The 16,595-nt window shown below is 47.1% G+C and overlaps 1 protein-coding gene across 2 annotated transcripts in view; it reads left to right on the top strand.

Moving 5' to 3' along the window:
• LOC311148236 (ankyrin repeat and SAM domain-containing protein 1A-like) overlaps window positions 1-16,595 on the top strand; it is a gene marked incomplete at its 3' end in the record, with an annotated part of 125,938 nt that overhangs the window by 35,149 nt on the left and 74,194 nt on the right. For both annotated transcript variants that reach the window (XM_084185133.1, XM_084185132.1), the window contains exons 5-13: window positions 3,868-4,164; window positions 4,955-5,030; window positions 5,204-5,305; window positions 5,429-5,515; window positions 5,684-5,853; window positions 7,432-7,494; window positions 7,873-7,999; window positions 9,179-9,225; window positions 12,173-12,290. In XM_084185133.1, coding sequence (XP_084041259.1) covers window positions 3,868-4,164; window positions 4,955-5,030; window positions 5,204-5,305; window positions 5,429-5,515; window positions 5,684-5,853; window positions 7,432-7,494; window positions 7,873-7,999; window positions 9,179-9,225; window positions 12,173-12,290 — 1,087 coding nt within the window. The remainder of the gene's footprint in view (window positions 1-3,867; window positions 4,165-4,954; window positions 5,031-5,203; window positions 5,306-5,428; window positions 5,516-5,683; window positions 5,854-7,431; window positions 7,495-7,872; window positions 8,000-9,178; window positions 9,226-12,172; window positions 12,291-16,595) is intronic.

Genomic DNA, 16,595 nt, shown 5'->3' with positions numbered 1-16,595 from the left:
CAAGTAAACCTGTATACCCAAGGCTATAAAACATGTTCCTCTGAAGTTGCCGGCATCTAACAGTTGGGAGTTACATCTATTTACAAAGCTTGTGATGACAAAACAGTTGACGGTGCGTCACCGATGGTCGCGCCATGCCCCTGCAGCAAATGGGGAGAGAGAGAAACCGAGACGGAGAGAGAGGGAGACAGAGAGAGAAACAAAGAACGAGAGAGCCAAACCTTAATTTAGACCAAAAACACAGAGGATAAGCAGGAAGGAACAATTAGTCAAATCCCAAACCTTAACTGGCAAAACCCTAGCAGGCTTTTAGTTTTGGAGTGTTCTTCTGCTCCGTGGTCTTTATTGTGTTTGTTTAGTGCAGCTCACACAAGGCCAGACCAAGCCCCTCTCAGCCTGCCCCTCTCAGCCTGCCCCTCTCAGCCTGCCCCTCTCAGCCTGCCCCTCTCAGCCTGCCCCTCTCAGCCTGTCCCTCTCTCAGCCTGTCCCTCTCTCTCCCTGTCCCTCTCTCTCCCTGTCCCTCTCTCTCCCTGTCCCTCTTTCTCCCTGTCCCTCAATTCAATTTCAATTTAATTCAATTTAAGGTATTTATTGGCATTGGAAACATATGTTAACATTGCCAATGCAAGTGAAGTAGATAGTAAACAAAAGTGAAATAAACAATACAAATTAACAGTAAACATTACACTCAGAAGTTCCAAAAGAATAAAGACATTTCAGATGTCATGTTATGTATATATACAGTGCTGTAACAATGTGCAAATAGTTAAAGTACAAATGGGAAAATAAATAAACATAAATATGGGTTGTATTTACAATGGTGATTGTTCTTCACCGGTTGCCCTTTTCTTGTGGCAACAGGTCACAAATCTTTCTGCTGTGATGGCACACTGTGGTATTTCACCCAGTAGATAAGGGAGTTTATCAAAATTGGGTTTGTTTTCGAATTCTTTGTGGATCTGTGTAATCTGAGGGAAATATGTGTCTCTAATATGGTCATTCATTTGGCAGGAGGTTAGGAAGTGCAGCTCAGTTTCCACCTCATTTTGTGGGCAGTGTGCACATAGCCTGTCTTCTCTTGAGAGCCAGGTCTGCTTTCGGTGGCCTTTCTCAATAGCAAGGCTATGCTCACTGAGTCTGTACATAGTCAAAGCTTTCCTTAAGTTTGGGTCAGTCACAGTGGTCAGGTATTCTGCCACTGTGTACTCTCTGTTTAGGGCCAAATAGCATTCTAGTTTGCTCAGTTTTTTTTGTTAATTCTTTCTTATGTGTCAAGTAATTCTCTTTTTGTTTTCTCATGATTTGGTTGGGTCTAATTGTGTTGTTGTTGTCCTGGGGCTCTGTGGGGTCTGTTTGTGTTTGTGAACAGAGCCCCTCTCTCTCTCCCTGCCTCTCTGTCCCAGTCTCTCTCTCCCTGCCTCTCTGTCCCAGTCTCTCTCTCCCTGCCTCTCTGTCCCGTCTCTCTCTTCCTGCCTCTCTGTCCCCGTCTCTCTCCCTGCCTCTCTGTCCTCGTCTCTCTCTCCCTGCCTCTCTGTCCTCGTCTCTCTCTCCCTGCCTCTCTGTCCCCGTCTCTCTCTCCCTGCCTCTCTGTCCCCGTCTCTCTCTCCCTGCCTCTGTCCCCGTCTCTCTCCCTGCCTCTCTGTCCCCGAAACTCTCTCTTCCTGCCTCTCTGTCCCCGTCTCTCTCTTCCTGCCTCTCTGTCCCCGTCTCTCTCCCTGCCTCTCTGTCCCCGTCTCTCTCTCCCTGCCTCTCTGTCCCCGAACTCTCTTCCTGCCTCTCTTTCCCCGTCTCTCTCTCCCTGCCTCTCTGTCCCCGTCTCTTTCTTCCTGCCTCTCTGTCCCTGTCTCTCTCTTCCTGCCTCTCTGTCCCCGTCTCTCTCTTCCTGCCTCTCTGTCCCCTTCTCTCTCTTCCTGCCTCTCTGTCCCCGTCTATCCAGAAAGGCAGGTGTTGTTTGGTTTCCCCCTGGCTCGGATCATAATTTTTTCTTTCTCCTCCTGCTTTCTTTCAGCTTTAGCTGTAACCTGTCTTTGCCAGTGTAGTCCTCTCTCTCTCTCTCTCTCTCTCTCTCAGTACCTTGAACAATTCAGCAGTAGACACCTGCTGATCTTTGTGTTAGTCAGAGGGGAGGGGCCCTGTAACCTTCCACTTACCCCCACCCTCACCCCGTCTCCATGATCCTGCCTCTAACGGCAGAATAAAGGCTCAGCTGGCTCCTCCTCCTCCAGGGAGTGACCCAACCTGGCACACAGTGTGTGGGTATTCTCCTGCCAGCTGTCGGCTGCTTCTAGGTGGCTGTAGCATGACTGGCACTCAGGGCATGTTGCAGGCTGGCATTGTTGCCACACCCTGGTACACAATTGTTGTTGACTGGCACAGAATAGCTAGCCTTGGGGTGTTTATGGTTGGTCTCCTTACAACAGTTATTCATTCATTACCTTTAGGTTTGTATTGTGTTTACAAACCATCAAACCTGTATGATGTCAGACCTGTTGTACACAGCATACTGCTAGTGTTGTCAGCCACTGAGATTACATTGGAAAGTTCTGTGTGTTAGCTAGTGTTCCCAGACTGCCCTTCTAGGAATATGACCTAGCATCAAATTCCCTTTGTGATGAATGTGAGAGAGAATAAAGTGTCATTACATATAAATTGTTCTGAGTTGGATATTGATTGGTTATTAAGACCATTATTTTGTCTCCGCTGATCTATCAGGCTGTATTGTACGCCCTCTTCTGGCTGCTGGTGGTAGTCCACTCTACTGAATATGCTGCTGACATAAGCTAGATATGACGTTTGTGATTCTGTTAACATGTTACAATGTGAACATATGTCTGATCCTCTCCCACATTGTTCTGATATTATCTCTGATATTCTCTCAATATGATATAGAGATTACATTTGGCTACGGCATATGTTGCGACTAACTCAGCATCGTAGTGTGGTTGCTTTTTGAGTGTAAAAGCTGTGTTTGTTATAATATTGTTATAAAGTTGTTATAGTTAACATAATAGGTTTTATCCTTGCTCTCTGCGCTAGGAGATTATCTCTATTTAAAAATATATATTTATTCCGTCCATTGCACTCATAGTCTGTGTGTCTCCATGTGCAGTCAGACCTTTGTCCTCAGTATTGCCATCATGTCTCTGTTACTAGACAAGCCAGTTCCTCATCCATCCACTGTTCTGCTCTCAGGACCACAGATTGTATTGACATATGAGCCGTGTCCCTCTAGTACTGTATCTCGCTGGGTCACCCTGGTAACATATGCCTCTGCATGTGAAGCACTGCATGGATCACACTCACCACACTTGGTGTCTGTCACCACAACACTCACCTCTTTCACACTGGTGGTCACCCCTATCTCTGTCTGCAAGAAGCAGATACTTAAACAACCAAGCAACACATGACATATTGTCATCACAGAAGTGTGTCTTTCCTAAATGTCAACAGATTGTCCTTTCGTCACATTTATATAAGAAGCAGGTGTTAGACAGTTCTACTTCAGTCCCCACTCCCCAGTATTCTCCCAGCATCTCTTTCTCTTAGCTAGCCAGCGCTTCCCTTCGGCCTCGTATTCCTGATTGGTGCTCTTCTGTGACCTTTAGACATATTGGCTTATGTGGTGGTTGCTAAGCGCTGATTGGCATAACCTAAGTGACACAATCATGAGTCCTCAATCACTGCTTTCTGGAAGCTGGACCATGACTCACTTAATCCTCCCACCCTCCCTCCCTCCCACCCTCCCTCCCTTCTTCCTGATATCCACCCCCTCTACCTCTTTCTCAACCTCCTCTATGTGGATGTTCACCCCCTGCCTCCCATTCCTCCCCTTTCCTTTCTGGTCCCCCTTCCTCCCTCCTCCAACAGAACAATGACAACGAGACCCCCCTCCACTGTGCCGCCCAGTACGGCCACACCCAGGTGGTGCGTCTGCTGCTAGAGGAGCTGACCGACCCCACCATGAGGAACAACAAGTTTGAGACGCCGCTGGACCTGGCGGCGCTCTACGGCCGGCTAGAGGTGGTCAAGCTGCTGCTCACCGCCCACCCCAACCTGCTCAGCTGCAACACCAAGAAACACACGCCGCTGCACCTGGCGTCACGCAACGGACACCTGGCCGTGGTGGAGGTACTGCTGGACGCTGGCATGGACATAAACTACGAGGTGAGGACTGCGGAGAACACTGGGTCTGTTGTGTCTCCTGCATGCTTAATGATCAGTTGGTGTGAGAGTGTAGTTGTGTGGATATATAGAGACTGAATGTGTCCATAATGTTATTTTGTGTACACACCATGTGGTATGATTTGATAGTCTGTTTGCAGCATTTAGGCCTACACACTCATAGGCTTTTGACTCAAACCTCTTGAGCTCTTTATTTAGGCTACAGAGACAGTGTTAAAGGGGGCTTTTGGCCCTCTCCCATCCTTATACCAGACTATGCCATCCATTTGTCGTGTCCTACCTCTTCTCATCTCTGCTCTGTAGCAGGTCTGGGCCACCAAGAATCATTCAGGTCCTGCTTCCTGCAGGTTTCCTTTAGCATGGCGCTATGAGCTGGAAAATGATCTGCTTTGATTCCTCAATCAAATAATTCTCCATAGCAAAACACACAGGGGTGGTGGCCGGCAGGGTATAAATAACCAAAAGCCAAACTTCTATTTCACGCTGATCAAACCTGTTCTGTTTGTTCAGGAAGTATCCTGCTGGTTTAGCCTTAAGCTGTATGTCCTAGCTGACCAAGATGAGAGGAGTGGAATCAGAATCAAAGCATTGTGGCGGTCTAGATAGCAGGTCTTCACCTGTTCCTCTCAGCAGGGAGGGTTCGGGTTAGAGATCTGACCTCTGCTGTGGTGTATGTTGCTGGCCGGGAGTCTACTTTGGTGTCTCTACATGTTTTGTTATTGCTCAGCATCAGCACTGTTTTGATTATGGTGTGTTTGTTGTCTCTCTGCAGACGGAGAAGGGCAGTGCCCTCCATGAAGCAGCTCTCTTTGGGAAGACTGACGTGGTGCAGAAACTTCTGAGGGCAGGTCAGACACTGATGCCTCCATTTAGTCAACATGCTTATAAGATACAACACAACACGTTTATATCCACTGAATAATGCAGAAATAACCCCCTGCTCGTCTGTCTCTCCTCCCCTAATCCCCTGCTCTGTCCTCTGTGTCTCCTCCCTCTCTCCTCCCTGGCCGTCCTGCTCCAGGGGTTAATGTGAACATGGTGGACAACAAGGGCCTGACTGCGCTGGACACTGTCAGAGAGATGCCCTCTCAGAAGAGCCGGCAGATAGCAGCTCTAATCCGTGGTAAGAAATACAGAGATCAATGGTTCCCTATGGGATTATAAAGAAAGATGACCTCAAACTGATTTCAAAAAGTGTTTTATCTGACTAATGATATTATTACTTTTCTTCCTTATTTCTCTGCAGGTCATATGTCAGGAAATCCCCCTGTTTTAGACTTGCCTCCTCCCCCTCTCCCTCCGCCTAATGAGAGCCCTGGTCCGAGGAAAAAAGGTATGTCATATCTATACAGAAAACCTCAAGTTATGTGAGCTGTTTGAGGATATGGTGTTAACATGTAACCACCAGCCAAGGATGTCTACCTGTGTGATGCTGTGAATGTTCACCTGTAGAAGAATGTGTATCAATATGTGTGTTAAAATGTGTGTGTGTGTGTTGTAGGTGAGATGGAGGTGGTGAGTGAGCTGCTCTCGGGGCTGGCCCCGGGGCCTGAGGAGGAGAGCCCGTATGAGGCTCTGTTTGAGGCCACCTCCTGTCACTCTCTAGACAGCCTGGCCAGCGGGAAGTCCTCCGACAGGGACTCTGGACGGCCTGACAGTGAAGCCGGAAAGGTTGGTTGGAACTCTGCCTTCCACCACAGAAACGCACAACATGTGACTCAAGAGGTTTGCGTGGCTGGGCATCTAAAATATTTGTTCTCCACTAGAGGGCAATAGTTCTCTGCATTTAATTGTTGTTGAGTGGACTGGATTTCGAAATTATGACAGCATATCTCTTTAACACTAGAAAAGCCTGGGACAATGACGAGTCTTTTGGACGTCAACATTCTAACAGTCTAATAAATACATTTCATATAATCATTTGGTTGTGTTTATGAAGGTCTTAGGTAACATTACACTACGAAAGAAAATGTGTTTCAAAGAACACAGTAGCATTTTCATTAGTTTATGTAACTGTAGGCTATATGTACAAATGAAAAACCACTAAAACACCACAATTCAAGTGTTAAAATCCATTAAATAAAAATTATCAGAAAGAAAATGCATTATTAATTTGTTAAGGGCAAGTCTTAAGGAACATTATGAAACTAAGATAATGCATTTCAAAAGAACAGAATGGCATATTTAGAGATTAAATATATTACTGCGCTTTGAATGTTGCATGTAGGGAGTGCATGGAATCGCGGTCATTCTGCCAAAAAGGCCCGAGGGCTTTTCACGCACAACAGTGTCTAGGCTTTACTGAGAATGGTGCGACAAACAAAAAAACATACAGTCAGCGGCATTCCTGTGTGTAAAAACAGCTTGTTGATGGGAGAGGTCAAAGGAGAATGGCAAAAATCGTGCAAGCTAACAGGCGGACAACAAACAGATAAATAACGGTGCAGTACAACAGTGGTGCGCAGAACTGCATCTCGGAACGCACAACTCGTCGATCCTTGTCACGGATGGTCTATTGCAGCAGACGACCACACCGGGTTCCACTCCTATCAGCTAAAATCAAGAAGAAGTGGCTCCAGTGGGCACGTGATCACCAACACTGGACAATTGAGGAGTGGAAAAACATCACCTGGAACATGACAGCGAGCTCAGTTTACTTGAGTGGCCTGCTTATTCCCCAGACCTCAACCCAATAGAACATCTTTGGGATGAGATGGAACGGCCTGTTCACAGCATGAACCCCCATCCAATCTGCAGCAACTGCGTAATGCCATCGCGTCAGCATGGAGGCAAAGGGGGGTCCGACCCGGTACTAGATGGGTGTACCCGATAAACTGGCTGGTGAGTATAGTTTAGGTGTAGTTTTGATGGGCCATTATCAGCTGTGCAGGCTGACTGCCAGTGAATGAGGGCAGGCAAAAAAAAAAAAGACAACTGTTTATAACACATTCTGCTTGTGATATTAAGATTAAAAAAATTACGGTGTGTTATATAGACTTATTTAGGAAAAGTCAAGGACGTGGGCGGCGGGGGGGGGACATTACAAAAATGGAATGTATAATTAAAAATGTACATTCGTTTTGCGTCCACATGATGCGCTCTCAGCTTTTCTAGTGTTAAAGCAAAAATCTATGTTTGAATTCAAGGCTCCAGTTCAGCCGACCTCCTACTTCAAGATATGTGTCAACCGAATGTCTGAGCACAGTCTAAGCACAATCAGTGATTTCGTTCTCTGTTTGTCAATTACAGAAAGACCGGCTGGCTCACCAATCCCAACCTGCCCCAGGCCATGAAGAGGAGCTTAGCTCAGAGGTCAGTATATATGGTAATTAAAGCTCCTTTTTGAAGGACTATGTTGCAATGGTTGGGTTAAATGCAGAAGACGCATTTGGTTGAATGCATTCAGTTGTGCAACTGACTAGGTATCCTCCTTTCCCTTTCCTTTCCGTAACTTTTGGCCAAAGCAATCAATTAGTTCCTGCTAGTTTTGTGTGTGAGGAACGAGCTAAGGACTGTGTAGATAACCTTAGGATCTAGTACAACCCTGAGAGAGCACTGTGGAGTGATTTATCTCACTGTAGGAGTCCTCAGCATCACAGGACAGTCTGAGATTAATGCTACACAAGCCTAACAGAGGTGGTATGGGTGTTCTGTACTATGTTGACCCTGTCTCCCCTCTCTCCCTCACAGGCCCTATACACTAACAGCAGCATCGATGAGAGGGGGGAGACAGCGGAGGAGGATCACACGTATGAACTGCTGCTGTCTGCCCAGACCAAAGTCTCCCAGTCTGCGCTGGACGCCCCATCCCAGAAAGGTACAACACCCTTACAGGGAGGACAAGGGGTGTAGAAAGTGGTTTGGATTGGATCAAGGATGATATTCAAATCCCTTCATGGTTCCTGATTGATGGAAAATGATGTGCGATAAAACATTGCTCCTTCAACCTGAGGAATAAGGAGCACTTGCAACCTCTCCCCCGCTCCACCCACATGCCCCCCTCCCTGGTGCTTTGTAAAGTGTGACCCTTCATTCCTAGCAGCATTACACCAGGGATGGAATGGAGCAAGGGTCAGTTTCCCAACCACTCCCTAAACCCCTCCTGCTTCCACTCTGGTAGTAACCCTTTACCTGAAATACAGCTAAGGTTTAACCTCAACACCATCAGTAGAAGAGAGCTTGGAATATGCTAATGTAGGATATCCTACTCAGGATGGTCCATGCTGTATCAGAGGACTCATTTCTTAGCTTTGGCTTTTGAATGACACTGCGTTTCATTGGATTAAATGGGATTGAATTAACAGCCCATTGGAGTCCCTGTCTGTTGATATAGATGTTTTTAAACAGTCCCCCAGGCTTTCTGTTCTGTCACATTCCTAATAAATGAATGGTGTGTCACTAAACAGTGTCATAGGAATGAATGTGGAGAGTCTGATTGCTGATGTAATCACTTCCCCTTTTACTAGATGACGTCCAGTCCTTGACTTGCATTCCTCCATAATGTTGTTAAGATGTTTAATGGGTTGGTTTGAGGAAGTCTTTGCTGGCTGCTTAATTGTCTGCTCTTCTCACTGTTTTAAGTGTCTGTCTGAGTGTCTGTCTGGCCATTGTCTCCAATACTACCCATAATAATTATAAAATAATTGGTCATTTAGCAGGCGCTCTTATCCAGAGCGACTTACAGGAGCAAATAGGGTTAAGTGCCTTGCTCAAGGGCACATCTACAGATTTTTCACCTAGTCGGCTCGGGGATTAGAACCAGCGACCTTTCGGTTACTGGCACAATGCTCTTAACCACTAAGCTACCTGCCGCCCCATAATACCATATGCATAAAACATGAGCTTTATTATACTTCCCTTTCCAATTCACTTTGCATAATATCATCCCTGGAAGTCTTGAGATAAACTAAACTAAATTGAATAGAAATTAAATATGATAATTTTACTACCTTACTCATGATGACCTAACTAACTGCTGTCTATCCTGTCTCTCCAGATGGGAACGCTACAGCCCAACAGTCTTCCAACAATCTCCTACCTCAGGTATGACCTGCATCTCCTCTCCTTTCCTCCTCTCATCCCTACATCTCTCCCCTCATCCTTCCCCTCATCCCTCCACTCATCCCTCCATCTCTCCCCTCATCCCTCCATCTCTCCCCTCATCCCTCTATCTCTCCCCTCCATCCCTCCCCTCATCCTTCCCCTCATCCCTCCATCTCTCCACTCCATCTCTCCCCTCATCCCTCCATCTCTCCCCTCATCTCTCCCCTCATCCCTCCATCTCTCCCCTCATCGCTCCCCTCATCCCTCCATCTCTCCCCTCATCCCTCCATCTCTCCCCTCATCTCTCCATCTCTCCCCTCATCCCTTCATCTCTCCCCTCATCCCTCCATCTCTCCCCTCATCTCTCCATCTCTCCCCTCATATCTCCATCTCTCCCCTCATCCCTCCATCTCTCCCCTCATCTCTCCCCTCATCCCTCCATCTCTCCCCTCATCGCTCCCCTCATCCCTCCATCTCTCCCCTCATCTCTCCATCTCTCCCCTCATCCCTTCATTTCTCCCCTCATCCCTCCATCTCTCCCCTCATCCCCTCATCCCTCCATCTCTCCCTCCATCTCTCCCCTCATCTCTCCCCTCATCCCTCCATCTCTCCCCTCATCGCTCCCCTCATCCCTCCATATCTCCCCTCATCCCTCCATATCTCCCCTCATCTCTCCATCTCTCCCCTCATCCCTTCATCTCTCCCCTCATCTCTCCATCTCTCCCCTCATCTCTCCATCTCTCCCCTCATCCCTTCATCTCTCCCCTCATCCTCCATCTCTCCCCTCATCCCTCCATCTCTCCCCTCATCTCTCCCCTCATCCCTCCATCTCTCCCCTCATCCCTCCATCCCTCCATCTCTCCCCTCATCCCTCCATCTCTCCCCTCATCCCTCCATCTCTCCCCTCATCCCTCCATCTCTCCCCTCATCCCTCCATCTCTCCCCTCATCCCTTCATCTCTCCCCTCATCCCTCCATCTCTCCCTCCATCCCTCCATCTCTCCCCTCATCCCTCCATCTCTCCCCTCATCCCTCCATCTCTCCCCTCATCTCTCCATCTCTCCCCTCATCCCTTCATCTCCCCCCTCATCCCTCCATCTCTCCCCTCATCTCTCCCTCCATCCCTCCATCTCTCCCCTCATCCCTCCCCTCATCCCTCCATCTCTCCCCTCATCCCTCCATCTCTCCCCTCATCTCTCCATCTCTCCCCTCATCCCTTCATCTCTCCCCTCATCCCTCCATCTCTCCCCTCATCTCTCCCTTCATCCCTCCATGTCTCCCCTCATCCCTTCATCTCTCCCCTCATCCCTCCATCTCTCCCTCCATCCCTCCATCTCTCCCCTCATCCCTCCATCTCTCCCCTCATCCCTCCATCTCTCCCCTCATCTCTCCATCTCTCCCCTCATCCCTTCATCTCCCCCCTCATCCCTCCATCTCTCCCCTCATCTCTCCCTCCATCCCTCCATCTCTCCCCTCATCCCTCCCCTCATCCCTCCATCTCTCCCCTCATCCCTCCATCTCTCCCCTCATCTCTCCATCTCTCCCCTCATCCCTTCATCTCTCCCCTCATCCCTCCATCTCTCCCCTCATCTCTCCCTTCATCCCTCCATGTCTGCCATGCTGCCTGACATCTGACTTACTGTAGAGTGACATTTCAGCAGCAGGCTCTACCTTGCCTGTGCTCTGGAACGCTGTGTGATGAATAAGAAGTTATTTACCGCTAGTAGCTACATATCAGGGTGGCAGGTAACCTAGCGGTTAGAGCGTTGGGCCAGTAACAGAAAAGCTGATAAGGTGAAAAATATGCCAATGTGCCCTTGAGCAAGGCACTTAACCCTAATTGATAATGGCAGACCCTGGCCGTGAACCCACACTCCAAGGGTGTCTCAGGGAGTGTGGGATATGCAAAAAACACATTTCCATTTCACACGTGTGAAATAGGACAAATATAAGCACCCACCAAATGATAATTATATTTTCTCCTGTGTCACACACTGCTTGCACAGTGAAAGACATTGACAAAGGGCAACAAAAAAGGTCCCTGGGTTCCTCCACGTTCTGCTTTGACATGGAAATCGAACCATGAGGTCAGACCTTTTTCCCTAAACATGTATTTTTCCACCATGGTACTCCTCCACCATGGTACTGCTCCACCATGGTACTGCTCCACCATGGTACTGCTCCACCATGGTACTGCTCCACCATGGTACTGCTCCACCATGGTACTGCTCCACCATGCGAGGATAAATATCTTACATACAGGTACTTCATCAGGAAATATGGCTCCCTGACTGAGGTCCTCTGTGTCTCTGTTTAGTGACTCTGTAGCCAACCCTGGCCACCGGGACTCCTGGAGATTTACAGCCTCTCCCCTCACTCCAACTCTCTCTCCTCTACATCTCTTTTAATTCCCTCTCTCCTATCCCTGTCTCATCGAATGTAACTGGAGGGCCCTATAAAGCTGTCATTTCTATTTATTATCCTATCATATCTATTTATACTGCCTTTTCATTTTTATTATACAGTTAGCTGCCACAGGGTTTTATTTGCGTTGCTCTCCCCTCTCCTCCCATAATCTCATCTCACATCTGTTTTTTTTCTGAGGTTCTTATTTGGAGCAACTGTCCCTTTGCTGCCTAATGTTTTATTTTAAATGAGTCTCTGTGTGGCTGGCTGGCTGACTGGCCGGCTGGCTGGCTCGCTGACTGGCTGGCTGGCTGGCTGACTGGCATCCTCTGTGTTCTAATCAGCAGCCAGCCATCTGAGGCTATCATCCATATTAGGAATGATGATGCACGGCAACGTGGAAGCAATCACTGGGACGCTTTCTTAATTTAATATCATAGTGTGGGGCTAAATTAATCATCTGCTATGCTGTGAGTGTGGTGGTGGTTTTAGTTGGGATTGACAGCTGTTAGTGTGCTCATCTCTCCCCTGGTCTCCTCCAGCAGCAGAAGCCCACTGCCCCTAGTGACCTCAGACCACCAGGCGAGACGGGCGACACCCTGAAGCCCCCTGGACCTCCTTTGGTTGGGCCTGGACGGACAGGCCTCCGCCCCACTGGTGGTGAGTTACACCATCCACATGCTGTATCTTCTGGATGGCAGTCCCTGCTGGGGGAGATTTGTTTGTTTCTAAGCTCCACGTTGACCATAGATGCAGTAAAGTGCAATGTTCCCTCTAAGCTGCACGGGTACGCAGCTCCCACGGGACTGCCAAGCAGAAGAAATATCAGCCCACGCAGAGAAGCACGAGATTGAACTTTAATTAACTTCCTAGTTTTCCCATTTAGTTAACACTATCATCGTTTCCCTCTACTGTGGGTATTGCCAACATTAGCCACTTTCAATGCAACATACCGAAACAAAACGGACTATTAAAGACTTAGTATGCAAAACTAACTATGCAAGAGATTTTCTTGTATGCAGAACGCACCGGAGTAGGATTCTATTGCATTGAGAGGCAAGACTCAGCCCATTCTCTACAGACCAGTGTGGCATAAACAATCAGAGCTGCAGTATCCCTATATGCAAGTAGACCATTGCCATATATGGACTGTGTTTACAGCATGAGTGGTGGCGATTAGATGCGTTTGTTTTGAGATCAAAGCGAGAGCTGCGTGTAGCCACATGTAATTGAGTTATTAGCCCAGTTATAGCTCATTTCTAGTCAGCAATGGGGGAGTGGTTGCTTCCTACAAGAGCACAAAATGTGTGCATTTCTAGCCATCTTTGAAAAGCAAGTCAGGTAAAGAGCATTTGTTTTCTGTCTTAAAGGGGCAGTGTTATATTTTGAGACAGGCTTGAGTAAGCGAAGTAGCCAATAGGCAGAGGGTAGCAATTTGTCTGATTCTCTGTAATAATGGTATGGTAATAATAATTAACCTTATTTTGTGAAGTGTTTTCTTGCATCAAACAACACATTTTCAGCCACATCGTTGTCTGAAGAACAAGTGGATAAACAGGTTAATGTCAAGCCCAGAATATTTTTTTCAAAAGTCTCACGGAATGTAGGCCTACATTGAACACCACACATTGGCTGCTACTGTAGGCTGAATGATAGAACAGCTATTTCCATGTAAAAAATATTATGGGATGCCTTTTCTCCGTTGTTTTTGATGGTAGGCCACTATGATAGGCCTACATTATGATCAAATAGTCACAGTAGCCTACTTGGCCACTGTTATAAGTGTAACTTAAAGCGGGTACAGCCTAACTGTTCACAATAAACGCGAGCCAGAGGTTGCACAGAATTTTCACAATGTTCAAGTTTGAGCTCAGCAGACCTGAAATTTGCTCAGTGCTTGAAAAAATGTAAGGGAACATTAGTAAAGCAGACAATGGAACTCAACCAAAACCACAGAAATGCATTGGAAACGTGCGGGGGAAAGATGCCGTTAGGGAAAGATCCCGAATCTCCTCATTGCCACCCAGCAAAATTATCCTACATTTAGTCTGTTGTTTATATGTGTATTTCACACTGTTCAGGTAAAAATCAGAGTATAATATATGGATGCCAACCCCAATACATGTTCATGTCATTGTCACCAATAAACTGCATTACAGTTAAAAACGACTTTGACTACCACCACTGATTTCGCTAAGGCTATCAGCTTATACGAACACGTGTTAGCATTTCGCAGTCACTTCTTCTAAACCTCAAAAGGGACAACTTCTAAATGTTATGCAGCGAAACAGCCTAATATATCCAAATGGGACTTTAGAAACCACATTGTGGGTCTGTTACAATACATCAATCATGACGGATTTGACGAACATCCTTTTTGTTAGATCAGATTTGTTAAATGTGCTCCAATCCAACAACCTTCTATCCCCCATGGTCCCCGATTTCTCACTGCTATACTCTAGTTACAGCTACCGGGTCATGAGCAACTCTATGCTCTTCTCTGACTCTGAGGAGCCAAAGGAGAGAGGCAATTTGCTTGAGGAACTTGGCCAAACATAACCCATGTATGTCACTGTAACTGTAATGTAAGAAATACATTAGCATCTGACTGCAGAGTGAGATTGGTAGGGTTGGATTAGTGCTGCCTGGGAATGTATGATTGGCATTCCAGAGGCACAGCAGCTCCGGGTCTGGATTAGGATTGTTTAGATCAGGCTGAATTACATTCTCTGGCAAGCCAGCTGAAGAAAACTAATTGGGTTTGTCACATGGAACAGAATTCTTGATCAGATTTGACCATACACTGTGTTCCTATCTAAGAACCCCAAGCCTACTTACAGTAATACAGTACTAGAAATGCAACATAGCACACTTTGTGCATTGGTTGGAGATGGGACAATTTATATCTCATCCCCTTCCCTCTTGCTGTCTAGTTCTTTGTTTATCTTGCTACGTTCGCCGGTTCTCTCATACGAACACCATAGAAGACGCATGCATATCCAAGCAGGGCATAATCATGCAGACAACACAGACGCATAGCGACACATAGCTAAGCATGCTGTGTCTGTGATAGAGATGTGTGCTGTTTGTGGACTGTGTCTGTGATAGAGATGTGTGCTGTTTGGGGACTGTGTCTGTGATGGAGATGTGTGCTGTTTGGGGACTGTGTCTGTGATAGAGATGTGTGCTGTTTGGGGACTGTGTCTGTGATTGAGATGTGTGCTGTTTGGGGACTGTGTCTGTGATGGAGATGTGTGCTGTTTGGGGACTGTGTCTGTGATGGAGATGTGTGCTGTTTGGGGACTGTGTCTGTGATGGAGATGTGTGCTGTTTGGGGACTGTGTCTGTGATAGAGATGTGTGCTGTTTGGGGGCTGTGTCTGTGATATAGATGTGTGCTGTTTGGGGACTGTGTCTGTGATAGAGATGTGTGCTGTTTGGGGACTGTGTCTGTGATAGAGATGTGTGCTGTTTGGGGACTGTGTCTGTGATGGAGATGTGTGCTGTTTGGGGACTGTGTCTGTGATAGAGATGTGTGCTGTTTGGGGACTGTGTCTGTGATAGAGATGTGTGCTGTTTGGGGACTGTGTCTGTGATGGAGATGTGTGCTGTTTGGGGACTGTGTCTGTGATAGAGATGTGTGCTGTTTGGGGACTGTCTGTGATAGAGATGTGTGCTGTTTGGGGACTGTATCTGATAGAGATGTGTGCTGTTTGGGGACTCTAATAGAAACAGGTGGGCCCAGTCCCTCCCCATTACCATCTGAAAGCAGCTGCCTCTCAGGGATTGGGATTAGGGCCCTGCTCACACTCCCTGCTACTGCCCCCGCCCCGTCACATCTCTCCCCCTCCCCATCGAGGCTGTGTGTGTGTGTGTGATGGAGACATGCCCTGTCAGCAGCAGCAGCAGAGAGGGAGCAGAGCACCTGTCACACACATTCTGCCTTCCTCAGCAGGAAGGAATCACAGAGGATGCCCAACAGATTCCACATGCCTCCTGTTTCACAGGCATCTAACCACACATAGTGCACTACTCTCACCCACGGAGTAAATTGGGTGCTGAAGAGATTTCACATACTGAATAGTGATAAAGTTATCTGCCATAGACATAATATCTTCTGACTATCAGGTTATGTGGCCTTGGCCAGAGTGAACCCATACAGGAGAGGCTAGCATCACTAGATAGATGATAGCCTGCTAAATTCTCAGGGCATATCTATTTGCTAGCTTGACTGTAGTGAGAACCACAGCGGTGTTTAGTGGTTTCTGCCTGCTGTGGGGACCTGTGGAGAGTGCAGCACACTGCCCATCCTGGCCTTGCACTTGGCCAATAGTGAATGATTAGAATTGGGATGTTCTCCAGCACCCAAACAGACGAATCAATGTGTGTGTCAGTTTAACATCAAATCAAATCCAATTTTATTGGTCACATACACATGTTTAGCAGATGGTATTGTGGGTGTAGCGAAATGCTTGTGTTTCTAGCTCCAACAGTGCAGTAGTATCTAACAAATCACAACAATACACATAATACACACAATCTAAAAGTAAAAGAATGGAATTAAGAAATATATCAATATTAGGACGAGCAATGTCAGAGTGGCATAGACTAAAATACAGTAGAATAGAATACAGTATATACATATGAGATGAGTAAAGCAGAAATATTTAAACATTATTAAAGTGACTAGTGTTCCATTATTAATGTGGCCAGTGATTTCATGTCTATGTACATAGGGCAGCAGCCTCTAAGGTGCAGGGTTACGTAACCGGGTGGAAGCCGCCTAGTGATGGCCATTTAACAGTCTGATGGCCTTGAGATAGAAGCTGTTTTTCAGTCTCTCGGTCCCAGCTTTGATGCACCTGTACTGACTTCGCCTTCTGGATGATAGCGGGGTGAACAGGCAGTGGCTCGGGTGGTTGTTGTCCTTGTGGTTGTTGTCCTTGATGATCTATTTGGCCTTCCG

The sequence above is a fragment of the Coregonus lavaretus genome, assembly GCF_964263955.1.
Source record: "Coregonus lavaretus genome assembly, chromosome: 20".
NCBI lineage: Eukaryota > Metazoa > Chordata > Actinopteri > Salmoniformes > Salmonidae > Coregonus > Coregonus lavaretus.
The sequence above is the reverse complement of the archived record's forward strand: the minus strand, read 5'-3'. Positions and strand labels throughout refer to the sequence as shown.